General features: G+C 37.6%; 1 protein-coding gene across 7 annotated transcripts in view; it reads right to left on the bottom strand.

Moving 5' to 3' along the window:
* Positions 1-15,732, bottom strand: part of KLHL32 (kelch like family member 32) — a 144,092-nt gene that overhangs the window by 58,371 nt on the left and 69,989 nt on the right. For 6 of the 7 annotated variants that reach the window (XM_085056302.1, XM_085056299.1, XM_085056303.1 and 3 more), the window contains one exon: positions 6,550-6,648. The exons of the other annotated variant lie outside the window; for it this stretch is intronic. In XM_085056302.1, the coding sequence (XP_084912428.1) occupies positions 6,550-6,648 (99 nt within the window). The remainder of the gene's footprint in view (positions 1-6,549; positions 6,649-15,732) is intronic. 7 annotated transcript variants of the gene reach the window in all.

Consider the following 15,732-nt stretch of genomic DNA (forward strand, 5'->3'; position numbering starts at 1 on the left):
TCATTAGGCATTTGTACACCGTGAAAAAAAATTATTTTATAAGTCTAAATTGACCATTACAGTAGAAGGTTAAAAATCAAATGCCCCTACCCAAGACAATTTGCCTGCTTCAATAATTACCATGAATTATTCCAGAAGGCCTTATTTTATAATTTGTGAGTTGATTAGTCATATTTTTGTATTCCAGATCTGATCCTGCTCACTGTCAGCTTTTGTATTCAAGAATGCAGAGCAGGACAGTAGAGAGGCAGTTCCAAGAAAATTCCAGCTGACTGCTGTTGTACAGTGCAGTGTTTAGGCTTATTTTTAATCATTCACCTGAAATATTATTTTCTTTTTAGCTTAAATGTTCTTTTCTTTTTATCTTAAAGAGAGCTTAAATTAGCTCTTTTGTTTTTAAATTAGTTTTTTTCTTTTTATCTTAAAGAGAGCTTAAATTAGCTCTCTTCAAAGATGGCATGACTGACATCAGTAGCAAGCAAGCAGATATACCTGTAGCAGAGTTCTATTTAATATAATGAAGTTTCTAAAAAGTAATCTGGTACATTTACCATTTAGCAGGTAACCTAATGCACTTAAAACTAACGGGAAAAATGGCATCAAACTTTCAAGTTCACTTGACACAAAAACATTTATGATCCCAAGAACAATTCTTACAAGTCAGAGTAACTTCAGTAGCAATCAGGATCATCACTGCTCATGTCTACTTTACCTGCTCCTCCTATGTACTGTGAGAATAAGAAATCATTCCCAGCGTTAAGTACAAGGACAGTCACTTCAAATAAGTCTGTACTGAAACTATGCCACTGTCTAATGAATAAACATAACATAAATGATATCCCAGATTCTGTCTGGCTTGTAAACTTAATTTGTTCCTCAAAAAAAGTGCCTGATCTGGCAGCAGAAAATTAAAGGAATAAATGCCATCTAACAGTCATACCACGTCCTGCCTCTCAGGAATACGTGCTTTGCTTTGGACTGTTCTGCAACTTTCTAAACCCCTCACTCACAACTATCACCCTTGTACCTTGAATATTATTCAGGACATACCTAGAAGTCCACTGAAAAAAATAACACCATACTTTAGAATATACAGAAAAATCACTTAGTTTTAAGATTTCAATTATGGACAGTCCAATATCACAGATCCTTGAATACCAGTGGAAATCAACCTCTGGTTTAAAAACCAATTACTACCCACAGAATACTGAGCTGATGTTGATCAGTGGAAGGAAATTCCATTAAAAACTTATATTCTCAATAGCATTCCCTCCTTATTAAGTCTCTTTGATTGTTTAAATAATTTGCAGTTTGTGGCTCTCTGGTACTGAATACAAAAACAGTTGAGGAAAAAGACAAAACTTCTTAGATCTACAACCAGTTATGTAACTCGGACTTACTTATGAAACAAACATTTTTATTTTCTGAATAAATGTTTTAACATTTATTCTCTTGCATGAGAATAAAGTTGTCATGTATCCTTCAGAAAAACATTAGCTTTAAAGTGGAAAATAGGTCACCACCAACACACTAATGCCATGTTCTCCACAGTTCTATTTAAAAAGCCCGTTTTCAGATGTCCATCACATTTAATGCCTTTAACTAGCTTTCTCTTGCTTTCTGCAATGTCATAGTACAGACATGGTCTTCTTTTAAAAGGGAAAGAAGATATTCAGATAACCCATTCCCATTACATTTCAAAGTTTGCCTATTGGTTGCAGCTCTCTGCATTAGCCTCCTTTGAAGAAACCTCAGCCAAAACTGACAATCGATCTGAGCTGGAGAAGGAACTTGGGAAACAACCATCTATCAGCACTGGATGTGCATGCTGCAGCCAAATGCTGTGTGAGTGACCACAGACCTCAGTGCCACTGAAGGCACACCAAGTTCAAGTCTTTAGCTCTCCCACACCTCTGTAGCAGCTAAGAAAAATCGCATTGCCTTACCGTTTGTTCAGCCTGAGACAGATGTGTGCTTACAAGTCTTGTTTCAATGTTTAATGTACCTGAGAATTATGCAGATGACATGAGAGATTCATGAATATGTATGTATCTCAAATAAAATACATCAGCATGCTTCAAAAGAGTCCCCCTCTACAAATGAAGCTAGAAACAAAACCCCCAAACAGCAGAGGTTGTGGAATAATCATAATTCAAGATACAACAATGCTGATATGGGGGGAGAGGTCTGCGTAACACAAAGCTGGAATTAAGACCTAAAGTAAGGAATGCTTGGACATTTCTCTTGTTTACAAACAGAGAAAATATGATTTATCACTGTTTTAAAATAAAAATTAGTAAATTAACTATCTAAAATGAGCATGAGTTTTCAAATGAAAATATTAAATCAACATTAGATGTTACAGAACATTTGATAATGAGAAGTTTATGGATGATAAAATGCATTTAATAAACTAGCAGTGCTGTCAGAAACCTCCACTGCATTACCTAATTGAGGGTGGGGAGAAAATGCTCCTCTCTTTTTTCCTGTCTTTCCTTTGAAGGAGAACTCTAAAAAATTGCCATAAATGCAATTTAAACAATTTGTTACAGAAATCTTTTTGAGATTCATCAACAAATCAAAGTCCTCTAAGCTGTTCAGTCTATAAGAAAGAGGATCTGTCATAGTCAAAATAACATTTTGTTAATTCTGAGACAACCAAGAGGAAATTCCTTAAAGATTAGTGAATATAAACGCCATTGTCGCCTGGTAATTTTTCTGTCCCCAGTGCACTACAAATAATTTTTAACAATCAGACACTTCAGCAATCATCTTAGATGAATCAGATCAGTATAGTGTTCTTTGGAAACTCACAGACTACCAACTTTCCTTGAAACAGATACATCAATGGGCAATGCCAGTTGCATTTGTAGCAAAAAAAACCCCTCATTATTGAAATGCATGGAATTATTACAGGTCCCAGTTAAAGTATCAAGAAGATATGAAACTGTTCAAGACAGTTCCAATAAACTGACAAGCTGGAATATCTAGAGAAGAGCTGGAACAAGTGCTAACAATAAGAGCAGCACTCATACCAGAAAAGCTTGGTCTAATCAAAACAGTTAAAGATAATCTTAACAAGCTAAAACTGTCATCATTACACAGCAATAAATGACAGCTAGATCCCACACACTGTATTTCCTGCATCTAGGCTAAACTAAGCTAAGTTCATGATATCTGAACAACTTGAAACAGCAGGAAAGTAATTCAGTAGCACTATAAATGAAGAACTCTGGCACACTCCATCAGAAAGAAGAGAAAGGGCAAGCACTATTCCCTTTCCAGCATCTGTATCACAGCACGTGGGGTGACAAGAAACCCCAATTACCAACTGCAGCAAGGATAAGTGGCTTTAAGGAAGCCTTCTTTAACTACTTGGATTTTATTTGCAGATGGTACTAAAATAAGGCAAGAGGTACTTTTTAAAGTCACAAAACAATATGTAGAATATAAACAGATATTTAATTAGTTTGGACCCTGAAAGATATCACAGTCTTAATGCACAGTACCTTGATGACCTCTGTTAAAAAGATATACAGCAACTACTCAAGGCTGATTATTTGCATGGACTGCAACTTTACAAAACCAACAAGATAGGTAAATTCCTACTGTGATCTATTCAGACTGCAAATCTGTCTACATGTATGCCTTGCTGAGGTGAATTTGGTACAAAAAATACAGTAAAATGAGTAAACTATAGCCTAAATCCCAACATGATATAAGCTACAGCCACTCCATAGATGTGCCTGCAGATTCCAAACCTTTAAAATGAGACCCTGATTCAAAAAGAGTTTACAGAACTAGCACTGCTCTCTGTCTTCTAACACATATTTTCCTCTCTTTTTCCCTACCCTTTATCTACTACCTTATTCCCTACTGTCAGGGTTTAACTCTGACTAAACGCCAGGCACCTCGACTCTCTCTTGCTGCAAGAAAAAGCTGAAAAAATACACATTAATCTTGTGAGTCAAATGAGATAGGACACTGGTAGGAGGATGTACAGCAGAAAAAAAATGGCAAACAGGCTCTAAACTTAAAGTTGCAAAAAGTGATTTAATTACCCTTCACATATTTTTACCTCCACCTCCTCCTCCTCCAACTACAAAGTGTGTGCCGCCTACCTTGTTTTGATTTCTTCTTAAATATGTTTTCACAGATGTGTAACCTCTAATTGGCCCAAACTTGGCTGACAGCATGTCCATCACTCTCAGAGCCATCAGAGATTGGCTCTGCTGGACTTGGTGAAAAACTTCCAGAACTTTCACTCAGTACACACAGGAGCCATCTTTGTGCCACTCCCCACCCCTCAGACACCTTCCCAGGCCTACCACAACAGCTTCTGAGGGGTCAAAATTTTTCCTAGATGTTAAAAAATACTTTATTGATGTTTTGGGCCAATCAAAACCACCACACCTACCTCCACTACTGTAAATCTGGGCAGTGGGTCCCACTTCCTCTTAATTTTTACAACAGTGTAGCTCCAGCTGTCCTACCTTGGCACACTACTCAGAGCACAACAGTGCTTTTTCCCATCTTTCACACATCCTACAGCAACTGCAGACCACAGAGTTGTGGTTTCTATGACTCATAAAAGACATGGTTATCTTCTAAGTTGTAGAAAGATAAAAAATGTGCAAAAAAATATGCATTATACAAAATGCATCTAAAGACATGAGAGCAATTAACAGGAGAGGAATTAAAACACCACTGATTCTTTCGCAAGTTATTTTACAGTTGGACTTCATCTTAAAGGGCCTTTCCAACCTAAAGATTTCTATGACTCTCACGTCCAGAGAATTTTTACTGGTGTGTTAATTACAGAGTAATTTGAAATAAATGTTTACAAACTCCAAAGTGTTGGGTTTTTCTATGGGGCTAGTGTGATTTTGGGGTTGATTTTTTCATTCATTAGCAATCTATTCCTACATAATTGACTATAGCTTGCACATTAAGGACAAGCTTCAAAGCACTGCTAACTCTGTAGCTGTCTGTCTTTCCCCTGCCTTGGGATCAAAAGTATTAAGATGGTGCTGAGGAAAGGGCTACAAATACCAGAGTGTACTCAACACAGGTAATAGAAAAGGTTAGGACAAGGCTTAATGTTGAGCATATACCTGCTCTTTTCCTACGGCCCTCTCACATTCCTACTTCATGAGCACAACAATACTCGGTCTTTTCCTCACTCTTTAGTAGTTTCTGTAGCTTCTTTCCTATAATACTTTCTGTAGTTCAATTTCTGACAAAGTAAGAGCCACATAAGGAGCAGGGATATACTTACACTGACTGGTTTGTTTTGGGAGCATTAAATATGTTGTATGACTACCAATGTTAGATTTATATTTTTTTTTTCTTATTACAGTAACCCCTGACAAATGGTAGGTCATATGGTTTTGTGGCTAATTTGGCATCTTATAGTTCTTATTTTTCAAACCAACCATCCTTCCCATTACTACCCATGTCTATTTTCTCAGAAAAATTATATCCCTCCTTTCATTCCTGAAAATAAAATTGTACCAATTGCAAAAGTACCAATTGCAGTACTCTCCCAGCTCCTTTAACTTTCTAATCCATTTATAATGCACAAATTAATACCACCTTATTATCTGAACATATATTTTGAAGGGTTTCCTAAGGCTAACACTCAAAGAACAGATTCTTTCTCTGTTAGACACAGAGCCTTCAGGCACATCCTGAAGTTCTTAACACGAGATCCTGCATGGCCCTGGTACTCAGTAGCTCAGCGTGCTGCCAAGCACACTCCAACTGTTCAAAGGCAGTTACACTGTTGGAAGGCAAGTGAATACTAGGAGCATGGTGCTGATGTGCATCTCCATGCCCAAGTGTTTCCCAGATGCAGTTAACACATCCGATTGCAGAAACAGTACTAAAAAGTTACCAAGAGGAGGAAACAGTTCTGTAGAACTGCTACTGCCATTTTATTTTTAGAAGGCTTTTCACAGATGCCCATCAAAGACATGTTCTTGCTATCATCATAAGCCACTTCCTATAGAAGCCAAGCACAAAAAATAAGTTTACTGCAACTCATATTTTTTTGTTTCATAAAGACATCGGCATTTTGGGCATGAGGCCCGTAGAAAATAAGGTGCAATTATATTAAGCCCTATTCCTTCAGTGAGAGGTAGTAGTGCCCTGGAATACACATCAATATTCTGTTGTGAACACAGAATTACATATCTGAATTCTTCACAATACTCATGATCCCAATAGGGAAATTCACGTTTGGTACACTGAGGTAGAAGAAAGCAAATTCCCTGGTAAAAGAGAGAATCAAACTCCCAAGTGCTGATATTAATCAGTGGACCATCCTTGTTTTCAGGAATGAAATTGACAAAATAGGTGGAGGAATAAAGCATCTACCATAAACTGAAACCCAAATTACACCCAAAATTCAGGTCTCCTGAAATCCAGTTTTTGCCATTTAGATTACACCAGGTATTGCACTAATAGTCTCCTACTGAAATTAGGCTTGAAACAAAAGTTTCAAACAAAACCCAAACACAAACAGCTGATTAGGCTAAAAAGCCTTACCTCAATGAGATAGTGAGAACATAAACTGAGAAGCTCCAGCAGCTGCAAATGACTCCCAGCTGCTAGGACGTCCTGTATCACTCCTGGTTCCAAGAGGATCTGTAAAGAAGAAAATGGAAGATTTGTCATCTGGCAGATGTACTCAGAGTACTTGTAGAAAACACTAAAGGCCTCTGTTATTTCAGACATTTGCGTCAACATAAAGAAGAGAAACAATACAATTAAGCATATAGAGAAGTCTTTGCAGACTAGGGACAGAATTTCTAAAGTTCATCTGAATTTCCTACAGGATTTTTAAACTATTTTTGGTTTTTTTTTTCCTGTCAGAGTCTCTAAGTCACACTCCCCCTAAATCCTTTGAAACTAAATGTGTGCTTTTTATGAAGGAGACTTTTCAAAATAACAGAACCTCCTTTTGTTATCTATATATTTAGATCCTCCCATATATACTGATGAATCAGGCCAACAAAACTGACTCAGCGGTCTCCACTATTAGTACTATTCATGCATGTAAAATATACACAGACTAGGAATACCCTGCCTATTCTGCATGGTCCCACTTTATAATTTTCCTAACCCCTGTCTTCATTTTATAGAGCAGGGCTCTGAAGGCACAATGAGCATGTTGCTGGGGAAGTGCCAGAAAGGGCTTAGAAACCAAGACTGATTATTCAGTTACTTGCTCACATAAAACTCCTACTCATTTCAATTAAAACCATGTACAGGAAGCAGTAAGGATAACTGGGCCACAGCTCCTAGATTCCTGTCTTGGGGTCAGCTTGTTAGAGCATCCCTTTTGGGACACAAAAATGTCTTTGGGAATATGGACACTGGTCAACTTCGTATTAGCAATCCGACTACAAACTATTCAGACTAAAATTTTTTTTAAGTATAAGTAGTGCAACATCAAAAAAAATCAGAAATGCGTGAGAAAAATTAATTTTTCAAAGATGCTCAGTTTATTGAATTTTTTCCTTGTATTTCCCCTGGCAACTTTGGTTTCACACCACATGAGGTCAGTCTCTCACTGCTCCACAGGGAAGTAAAGCTTGCTTTCAGATGCTTTTTCTTCCACCCACACAATTCAGTTTTATCTCACAGCATCATTTGTACACCTTAAGTGCAGTGGAATAAGGAAGATGGAAAACAAAAGGAAAGATACTCAACTGCATCTTTTGTAGTTTAACTATTTTTGAGGGAAATGAAAAAACATGTATGCAGTTCTTTAAACAAAACCAGAAAATATCTCCAACATAATGGATATATTAGGAGGAGCAGAGAAGAGGATTGATCCTTATTTATATCAAGAACTCATTTATATTCAGTTCTGGCAGTGTTTGACATCCTTAATGCTTGTGCAAATCACTGCATTTATTAATACTAGGTTTTAAGTGAACATTATATATCATTTACATACTATATAATATATGAAGTTTCTTTATCTGGCCAGAAAGACATATAAGGATCTTAATGTAAATGGGAATCAGGCCCAGCAGAATCCAGGTTTTTGGCTGGTACTACTGAGGTTGCTATGCATGATGAGAGATCGTTCAACAAAAAGTTAGAATGGATTTCATTTACAAAAACATCTCCAATAGATATTGATATTAAAAACAAACAAGCAAACAAACAAACAAAAAAAGCACATCACTGTTTTCAAGTGAGAACTCAAGGTCAGACTGACTAAACAAGCTGGTATAGACTTTATTGTGCTTTTATTCAGGCATGATTGACACTGAGGAAGCTGCCATCCTATGGCATGTTAATAACTGACAGCCAGAGAAACAGAACCCTAAGCAGATTACCACCTTGTAGGCATACACAAACTATATATAACTCTTATAATATTAATGTTTTAAGATTATTTAAAGCTACAGCAATCAATTTACAAATGATGCTAGTAGCATTAGGAGATAAGAAGTAGGCAAAGAGGCAACGAGGGTGGCCGGCTACTGTCTAGAGATGATTTGCCCAAAGTCAGCAAAAAAAGTTAATTTCAAGGTGGCAGATGTATTTCTTACATGTTCTTCCATTTCTTAGAGCCTTCATATACTAGGCAAGATATATTCTACTGAGAAAACAGAGTCACTTTTGTATTTCCCAAGATAACTGAGGAAAGTCTAATTTATCTCTTCACAAAACTTGACCTTAAATGGAACTATCAAAACTTTTATTCAATACACATTTGTATATAGGAAAAAAATACTAATTCATCTATGCCAAATGTTCACCATCAAGAAACTGCATGCTGGGGTGTGGTGGTTTTGATTGGCCCAAAACATCAGTTAAGTATTTTTAACATCTAGGAAAAATCTGGACCCCTCAGAAGCTGTTGTGGTAGGTCTGGGAAGGTGTCTGAGGGGTGGGGAGTGGCACAAAGATGGCTCCTGTGTGTCCTGAGTGAAAGTTCTGGAAGTTTTTACATCAAGTCCAGCAGAGCCAATCTCTGATGGCTCTGAAAATGATGGACATGCTGCTGGCCAAGTTTGGGCCAATTAGAGGTGCTAGTTACACATCTGTGAAAACATATTTAAGAAGAAATCAAAACAAGGTAGGCACGCACTTCTTTCACTTCTTTGTAGTTGGAGGAGGAGGAGGTGGAGGTAAAAATATGTGAGGGAGAACAGCATGGAGACACCAAAGTCAGTGAAGAAGGTGGGGGAGGAGGTACTCCAGGCGCCGGAGCTGAAAACTCTCTGCTAGCCATGGTGAAGGCCATGGGGGAGCAGGAGGTTCCCCCTGCAGCCCATGGAGTCCACAAGGATGCAGAAATTCACCCACAGCCCACACCAGAGGATCAGGTGGATGCCTGGAGAGAGCTGTGATCCAGTTTGGAGTCTCAAAAGAGTTAAAGCTACAGAGGCCTTTCAAAGGAAGGAAAGGCCTTGCTCCTGAGATAAAAGCAGCCTGGCCTCGGCTCAGGAGAGTCTGCACAGCACTTTATGGACAAGAGACTCACATTGCAACAGAATTCAGGCAGGGTGTTGCTCGTGAGATTGGACCCTTGGCAAAGAAGTTCCCAGAAGACTGTTTCTTGTGGGAGGGACCCCTGGCTAAGTAGAGAACCCCTCTCTCTGATTGAGCTGATCAGAGAACAAACCCCTACCCTGCCCACTGTCTGTATTGCTGGTTTGGAAAGAGGGAAGTGTGGTGAGTGGAGAGACTGCTTCTTAAGAGGGTGGGGGGTGAGAGCAGAGAAACTGCCTGAAGAGAAAGAAAAATAAGTAGAGATAAAGAGTATTTGTAGTAGAAGAATTGTGGTGATGAATAGATTTATGAACCTGCTCTGTGGACTGAAAAAATACCCCCACACCCTGCCTTCCTACCCGGGCTTGTTAGTTATAAAAGAGGAAAGCGGGTGAATACTATAGGTTCATAAGAGGGAGAGGGGGAAGTGAACAAAATAGTGTATGAAAAGTTTATTTTTGCCTTGCATTTATCCTCCAACTCTGTTAGGTAATTAAATCACTTTTTTTTTGCAACTTTAAGTTAGAGCCTGGTTGCCCTCTTCTTGTGCGTCCTCCTGGCAATCTCATTTAACTCACGAAATTAATGTGCATTTCATAGTTTTTTCTGTAGCAAGAAAAACCTAGAGTGTCAATGTTTAGTTAGGGTCAAACCCTAACATGGGGAAATTCACAAGGAAAAGAAAATGGTAAGTAAAGAAGAAAGAAAATATTGCAAGCCTTCCTTCTACTGAAACAGGTAATTCACAATTATTCCATACATCTCAGTTTTTATACACTAATGCAATTACTTGACTTTTATTAATTACCACCATACCTCTCTCTTTTATGTGTTATACAGGTCATCCAGCTGAATATTAACGGTAAATGCACATTAATACCATCATAGGCACACCACAAATACACACAGTGACTGACTCTGTTCTCCTTGTCTAACTCTCAAAACAACAGCTCTGAGGTCTACAGAGTGATGCCTATTGCAAATTAAGGAGAGTGAAACTAAGGTCTACTTTTGAATCCCAACTTCAAAATTCATCATAAAATTTTAGTGTGAAAAATACAGAGAAGCCTAATAATTTTCTTTAATCCATCTTCAACTCAAGGGTTATGAGGCATAATTACTGGGGCAGAAACTTAAAGAGTACTTTGGAACCACCAAATTCAGAAAAAAATTGCAACCTTCACCAGTGAAGAATGTGCCTTTGTAAGACACAGGCTATATTAAGACTGGTTCCGGTGCTGTTTTCACATTACTTAGATGCAGTTCAGGTATGGCACCTGGCTGCATCTTACAGCCACCCCTCTATTGAACCCTCATTTCTAAGGGTTACTTTTCATTATACTCTCAACTTCTCTGGCATATGATGGTACCCAAGAAAATCACCTTTAGCACCTTTTCCATGTATACAACAGGCAGATGTTGACAATACATGAAAAACTTCCTTTCCTAAGCATCAAGCCTGACACACTGCTCATCTTCAAACTGAACTCCTTTGACCAACTACTTTGCTCTTACAATGACTGTTTTCAAACAGGAAACCTGTTCCTCAAAGCAGCTGTTCTGCATTTCACCATGCCACAAATCCTTCAGAGAGGATGCACCAAATATAGTCCAGTCCCTACTGTGGTCAGATTTGTAGGCCAAGGGATTGATACAATGCAAAAATTGGCTATTTGTAACAGAATGCTGAGTTCACAAGATCCAGAAAGGCAGATTACACAATTTCTTGGATCCACTATTCTTAGACACACAATTTAAATCTGTATGGAAACCTATCCACTTACGGTTTGTTGATATATTGCAGAAATCTTCTCTGCAAATTAAAGAAATGGAAAATGGTAAATTAAACCTGAGCTTGTAAAGTACAGTTCTGAGGCAGAAAAGAGAATTTTATGACCATCCCCATGGTTACAGATACAGGTGGGTTTAACACCCCACCCCATATTTTTACCCTCTGGCCAGCAGTTCAAAACTAGAATTTATTCCCTATTACCCCAAGATTTCTCTCTTCCCTTCCCAACGCAACCTGCACCCCCTACAACACCTTAGGACCGTGGGTAAGCATGGGAAACACTTAACTGGTATCATATATCTTGCCTCTCTCTTCAATCTTCTTCGGGATCATTTGACAACAGAGTGTATATGAACCACCAACCTTTCCCAAGGACAGCTACTGAGGCCTCACCTGCACACTGTCCAGCTCAACAATGCCCTCCTACTTTTTCAATGCCTCCTGCACCCCTACAGAAAACAAAGCAGTATAGGCAAAAAAAAAAAAAAAAAAAATTGTAAGGTCAGAGCAAACAGGGCAGTAACAGCCAAAAGGGAATGAGAAGGAAACTCCTAAACTCTACTTTCCAAGAAAGTAACTTATAGCCTGAGGGAGAAGGTAAGATCCAGATTAACTATCATCTCTGTGGAGTCTCATGAGGTGTGTATCTGGAAAGAACAATTAGAACATTTAATCTATTCCCTGAATATTGCAGGGAATTCATCCACACACTTTTAAAGGTGCTAAACAATAGCTACTTTAGGCCCAAGAAGGCTAAACTGCACACCTTCAGACAAAGATGGAGAGATTGAAGATGCACGTTTATCACCCTCATTCCAGCTACTCATTTATCCCCTGTATTTTTCTCATTTCCATACAGGTGTTTGTGGGACAATGGAAAAGTGAGACAATAGCATGATTCACATTAAATATAAACCATCAATATGGTTCTGTAAGGAATTACACAGTGCCATATCCAAAAATTCTAGAAAGTAAACTGTATGGAATTTAACACAGAAAACAAAAAAAAAGATTCTAAGATTCCTGCCACTCTGATGAAAAAGAAAATTCCTCCTTGACTCCACTTGCAGTGATCAGCATTTCAAACAAGACAGGCATCAAATAAAAGTATCACTTGTTTTTGCCTGATGGAGATCATTCTGTGCGCTTGAGAGCAATCAAACACCTTAACTTTACTTTTAAAGTAATTTAGACTGCATTTCACACTCAACCAGATAGCACTTCTGCCTGTCTCCCTGTTCATTCATGATTCATTTGAATGCTGAGCTCCTTGCACATTGACAAGTGCTGCTTCAAAAAATTGAGCAGGGGAAGAATGTTCTAGTCCCCTGCAGGCAACTGCCCAAAGCCCTGGCAGCTAATGTTTGGTAGCACTTGCTACAAAATCCAGATGTCTCATTAGCCAATGCCAGAAAGAAGCACAACTAGTATTTCTCTGATACATAATATTTTTCCAGAAGACTAGAAGAAAATCTGTGTTAAATAGACAGCATATACATGCTAAAACCATAGAATATTTCAGTTTGAAAGGCACCCATAAAGATCATCTAGTCCTATCTCTCTGCTCCTTGCAGGACTATCAAACACATTCCTTGAACTCTGACAAGCTTGCAGCCATGACCACTTCCCTGGGGAGCCTGTTCCAGTGACCTGCCACCTTTTCATTATGTCCAGACTGAACTTCCCCTGACATAGCTTCACACCACTAGAAAGAACCCTGACAATAATTAAAGAGGATTTGGATAAGCAAGACTCCAAGGAAATTCACTATTTTTCAGGAAGATGTTTCATTAGTTTAATCATTTTCAGCACTAGAAAAGCTGTCTTATACCTAGTTTAATTCCTGTCCAATTAAGTAAAATATTTAACTTTCTCTACAAGAAACTGCATAAAGCGAGTTATTTAAAGCTCTGTATTAGTCTAAGCCTTTTAGGCAATCTGTAGCTGAACTGTGAACCTAGGACCCAGTAGCTGTAACCTAGTGCTAGGTACAGAAACAAGATTATCCTCCTCAGAGAAGTGAAAAAGGAAATGCCCAAATCTAAGTACCATTTTTTTTTTTTTTTGCTTTGAAATTACATTGAAAAATGGTGTTAAGTATTTACAGTAAGACACAGACCTGTTGTATTATCCATGACTTTGGCATATTGTTCCCAGCAGAAAAAAGCAAGGATAGCTGAAGTCACTTTTGCTAGGGACATCAGGTAGTTTAATTGATTCATTTTAATCAAAAGGTAGCCAGTGGAACTGCTGTGCACAGGATGCAGTAGGTCACTTATCCAAGAAAATCAACTATCACAATACAGGTTTGCAATGCACCTCCATCCACAAAAGGGAGAGGATTAACACAGTAAGAGGCACTAAGATATTGACAGCTGCCTTACTCCGGTCTTAACTAAAAACGGCAGATGAAATACTGGTTGATCACTAGAAAAACCATCAACATCACATGCAGAGGGGAGTTGACAAGAGATGAAAGCCAAGATTCTTTAAAGGAATCAAAGCAATTGAAAAAAGAAATAGTTGTACTTAAAATTAGTAATTATTTGTACTATTTCCTTACTATCTAAGATCTTTTACTATTTCATGGGTTTTGTTAAAGAAATTACTCAGCTGAAAGAACAATTTCACAAAGGAGCTGTAAGATAATACTTTAACTAATCAGAGGTTTGTGTGCATGAATTTGAAAAATCATCAGACGGTACTCTACCAATTCCTGAAAACCATTTGGTAAAGGGATAATAGCTGTTAACAGGATGACAGGTTTCAAACTAACTGAATACAAAGTAAAGCAATAGTTAAATAAGACTCACATAGATAATGCATTAAAGTAATATTGGGAGCCATATACTTGAAAATAAAATGAAGTTCTGGATTTGTAATTGGGATAATATTACCTTTAGTGAAAGACTGCTGCTACATTAGCATTTTGTAAGTAAAAGAAAACCTGTTATATACGTTAATAACAGAAAGTTTAAAACCTATTTTTGAATCATTACAAAACAACATCATATGTGGCCTTTATTAAAAGCAAACATTTCAACATGCCATAGGTAGGAAGTAAGGCTGTGTTAATCCTGGGCTAAGAAGGTATCACAGGACAAATTACCCCAAAATTCACTTTGGGAAAAAGAACTGAACAAAAAAAGCCTCATTATAAGGGCTTCCTCACTAATTCTTTAATTTCAGCTTTGCTAATTCAGGATAATATTTTAACTTTAAGTACACTTAATTTCTATTAATACAGAAACAAAATATTAGAGTTTAGGGGAAAAAGCCAGACCAGCCAGTTAGGAAAAAAGGACTTAGTCAGGAGAACTTGGTATTAGGCACTAAAAAAGCCACTAGTGTGCTCTGCTGTCTTTGGAAAGTTATTTTCTCCCAAAATAATTTTCTGTCTGTGATGCAACAAAATAAGGACAGTGATTACTTGCTTTTGTAATGTGTTTTGAGGTCCTCAAATAAAATTCCATCTAAATGCAAAATATTTGTTACCATAGATTAAAGACATACGATAGAACATAATTAAAAGAAGAAAGATCCAAGTCTGAAGCATTTCAGTATGCATGGGACTTTGTGTATTTGTATTTTTGTTGAATTAGGATCACAATCATCCACTGCAAATTAAAGCCAGTGCTCCTCTGACTTGTCAGTCAACTACACGGGCCTATTTAGTGGCTATCCCATTCCTCCAAATAAGATTATGTCTCTTGTTAACAAAGGAGTTAAAATTAAAAAAAAGTAGTCAAAAAGAGTAGAAAACAATGCCCATGGGTCCCTGACAGAGTGGTTAAGGCTCTTATTTTGACAGCAGGGATTGTGAGCTCCAAACTCTGTGCCAAGAAATGCTTCTCTATATGAGTATTCTAATACATTTAGTACATAAATTGATTGTACTTCATCCATCTCCCTTCCAAGGCACATCTGACACTAGCAAAATGCCCCCATGAGAAGAAACGGTGAGACTCACTGAGACTCTGTAAGGCCTGGCCTTACTGCGCCAGCTATGAAGGAAAAGAGAGAATGACCTTAAAGCCCTTTTGCGAAGAAAGGATATGGTAATTACAACAGGAGAAGAATCAACTACGACAGGAAAACAGTTGTATCTCTGAATTCTGAACATGGGGATTACACAGTAAAATGCCTATGGACAAGATGGAACATACCTAAGACATTTTTTGCCAAAGATTTTATTATTAAAGGATTACTGAGAACGTAGATGCAAAGAACAAAATCAAAGTCTACTGCCATTCCTTTTGTCAGTTTTTTATTTCTATACCAAAATTTCTTTCTTTTTAATGATTAAGGACCATAGTAAAAGATTCAGTTGGAATTGTATTATTTATACTTGAGTTTTAAAATATTATTTTCTTCTGAACAATAAATTTTCCCTTAAAAGCAAAATATTTTTAACAGTAATTACA

This window comes from Lichenostomus cassidix, chromosome 3 (assembly GCF_008360975.1).
Source record: "Lichenostomus cassidix isolate B80296 chromosome 3, HeHo_3.0, whole genome shotgun sequence".
NCBI classification, from domain to species: Eukaryota; Metazoa; Chordata; class Aves; order Passeriformes; family Meliphagidae; genus Lichenostomus; species Lichenostomus cassidix.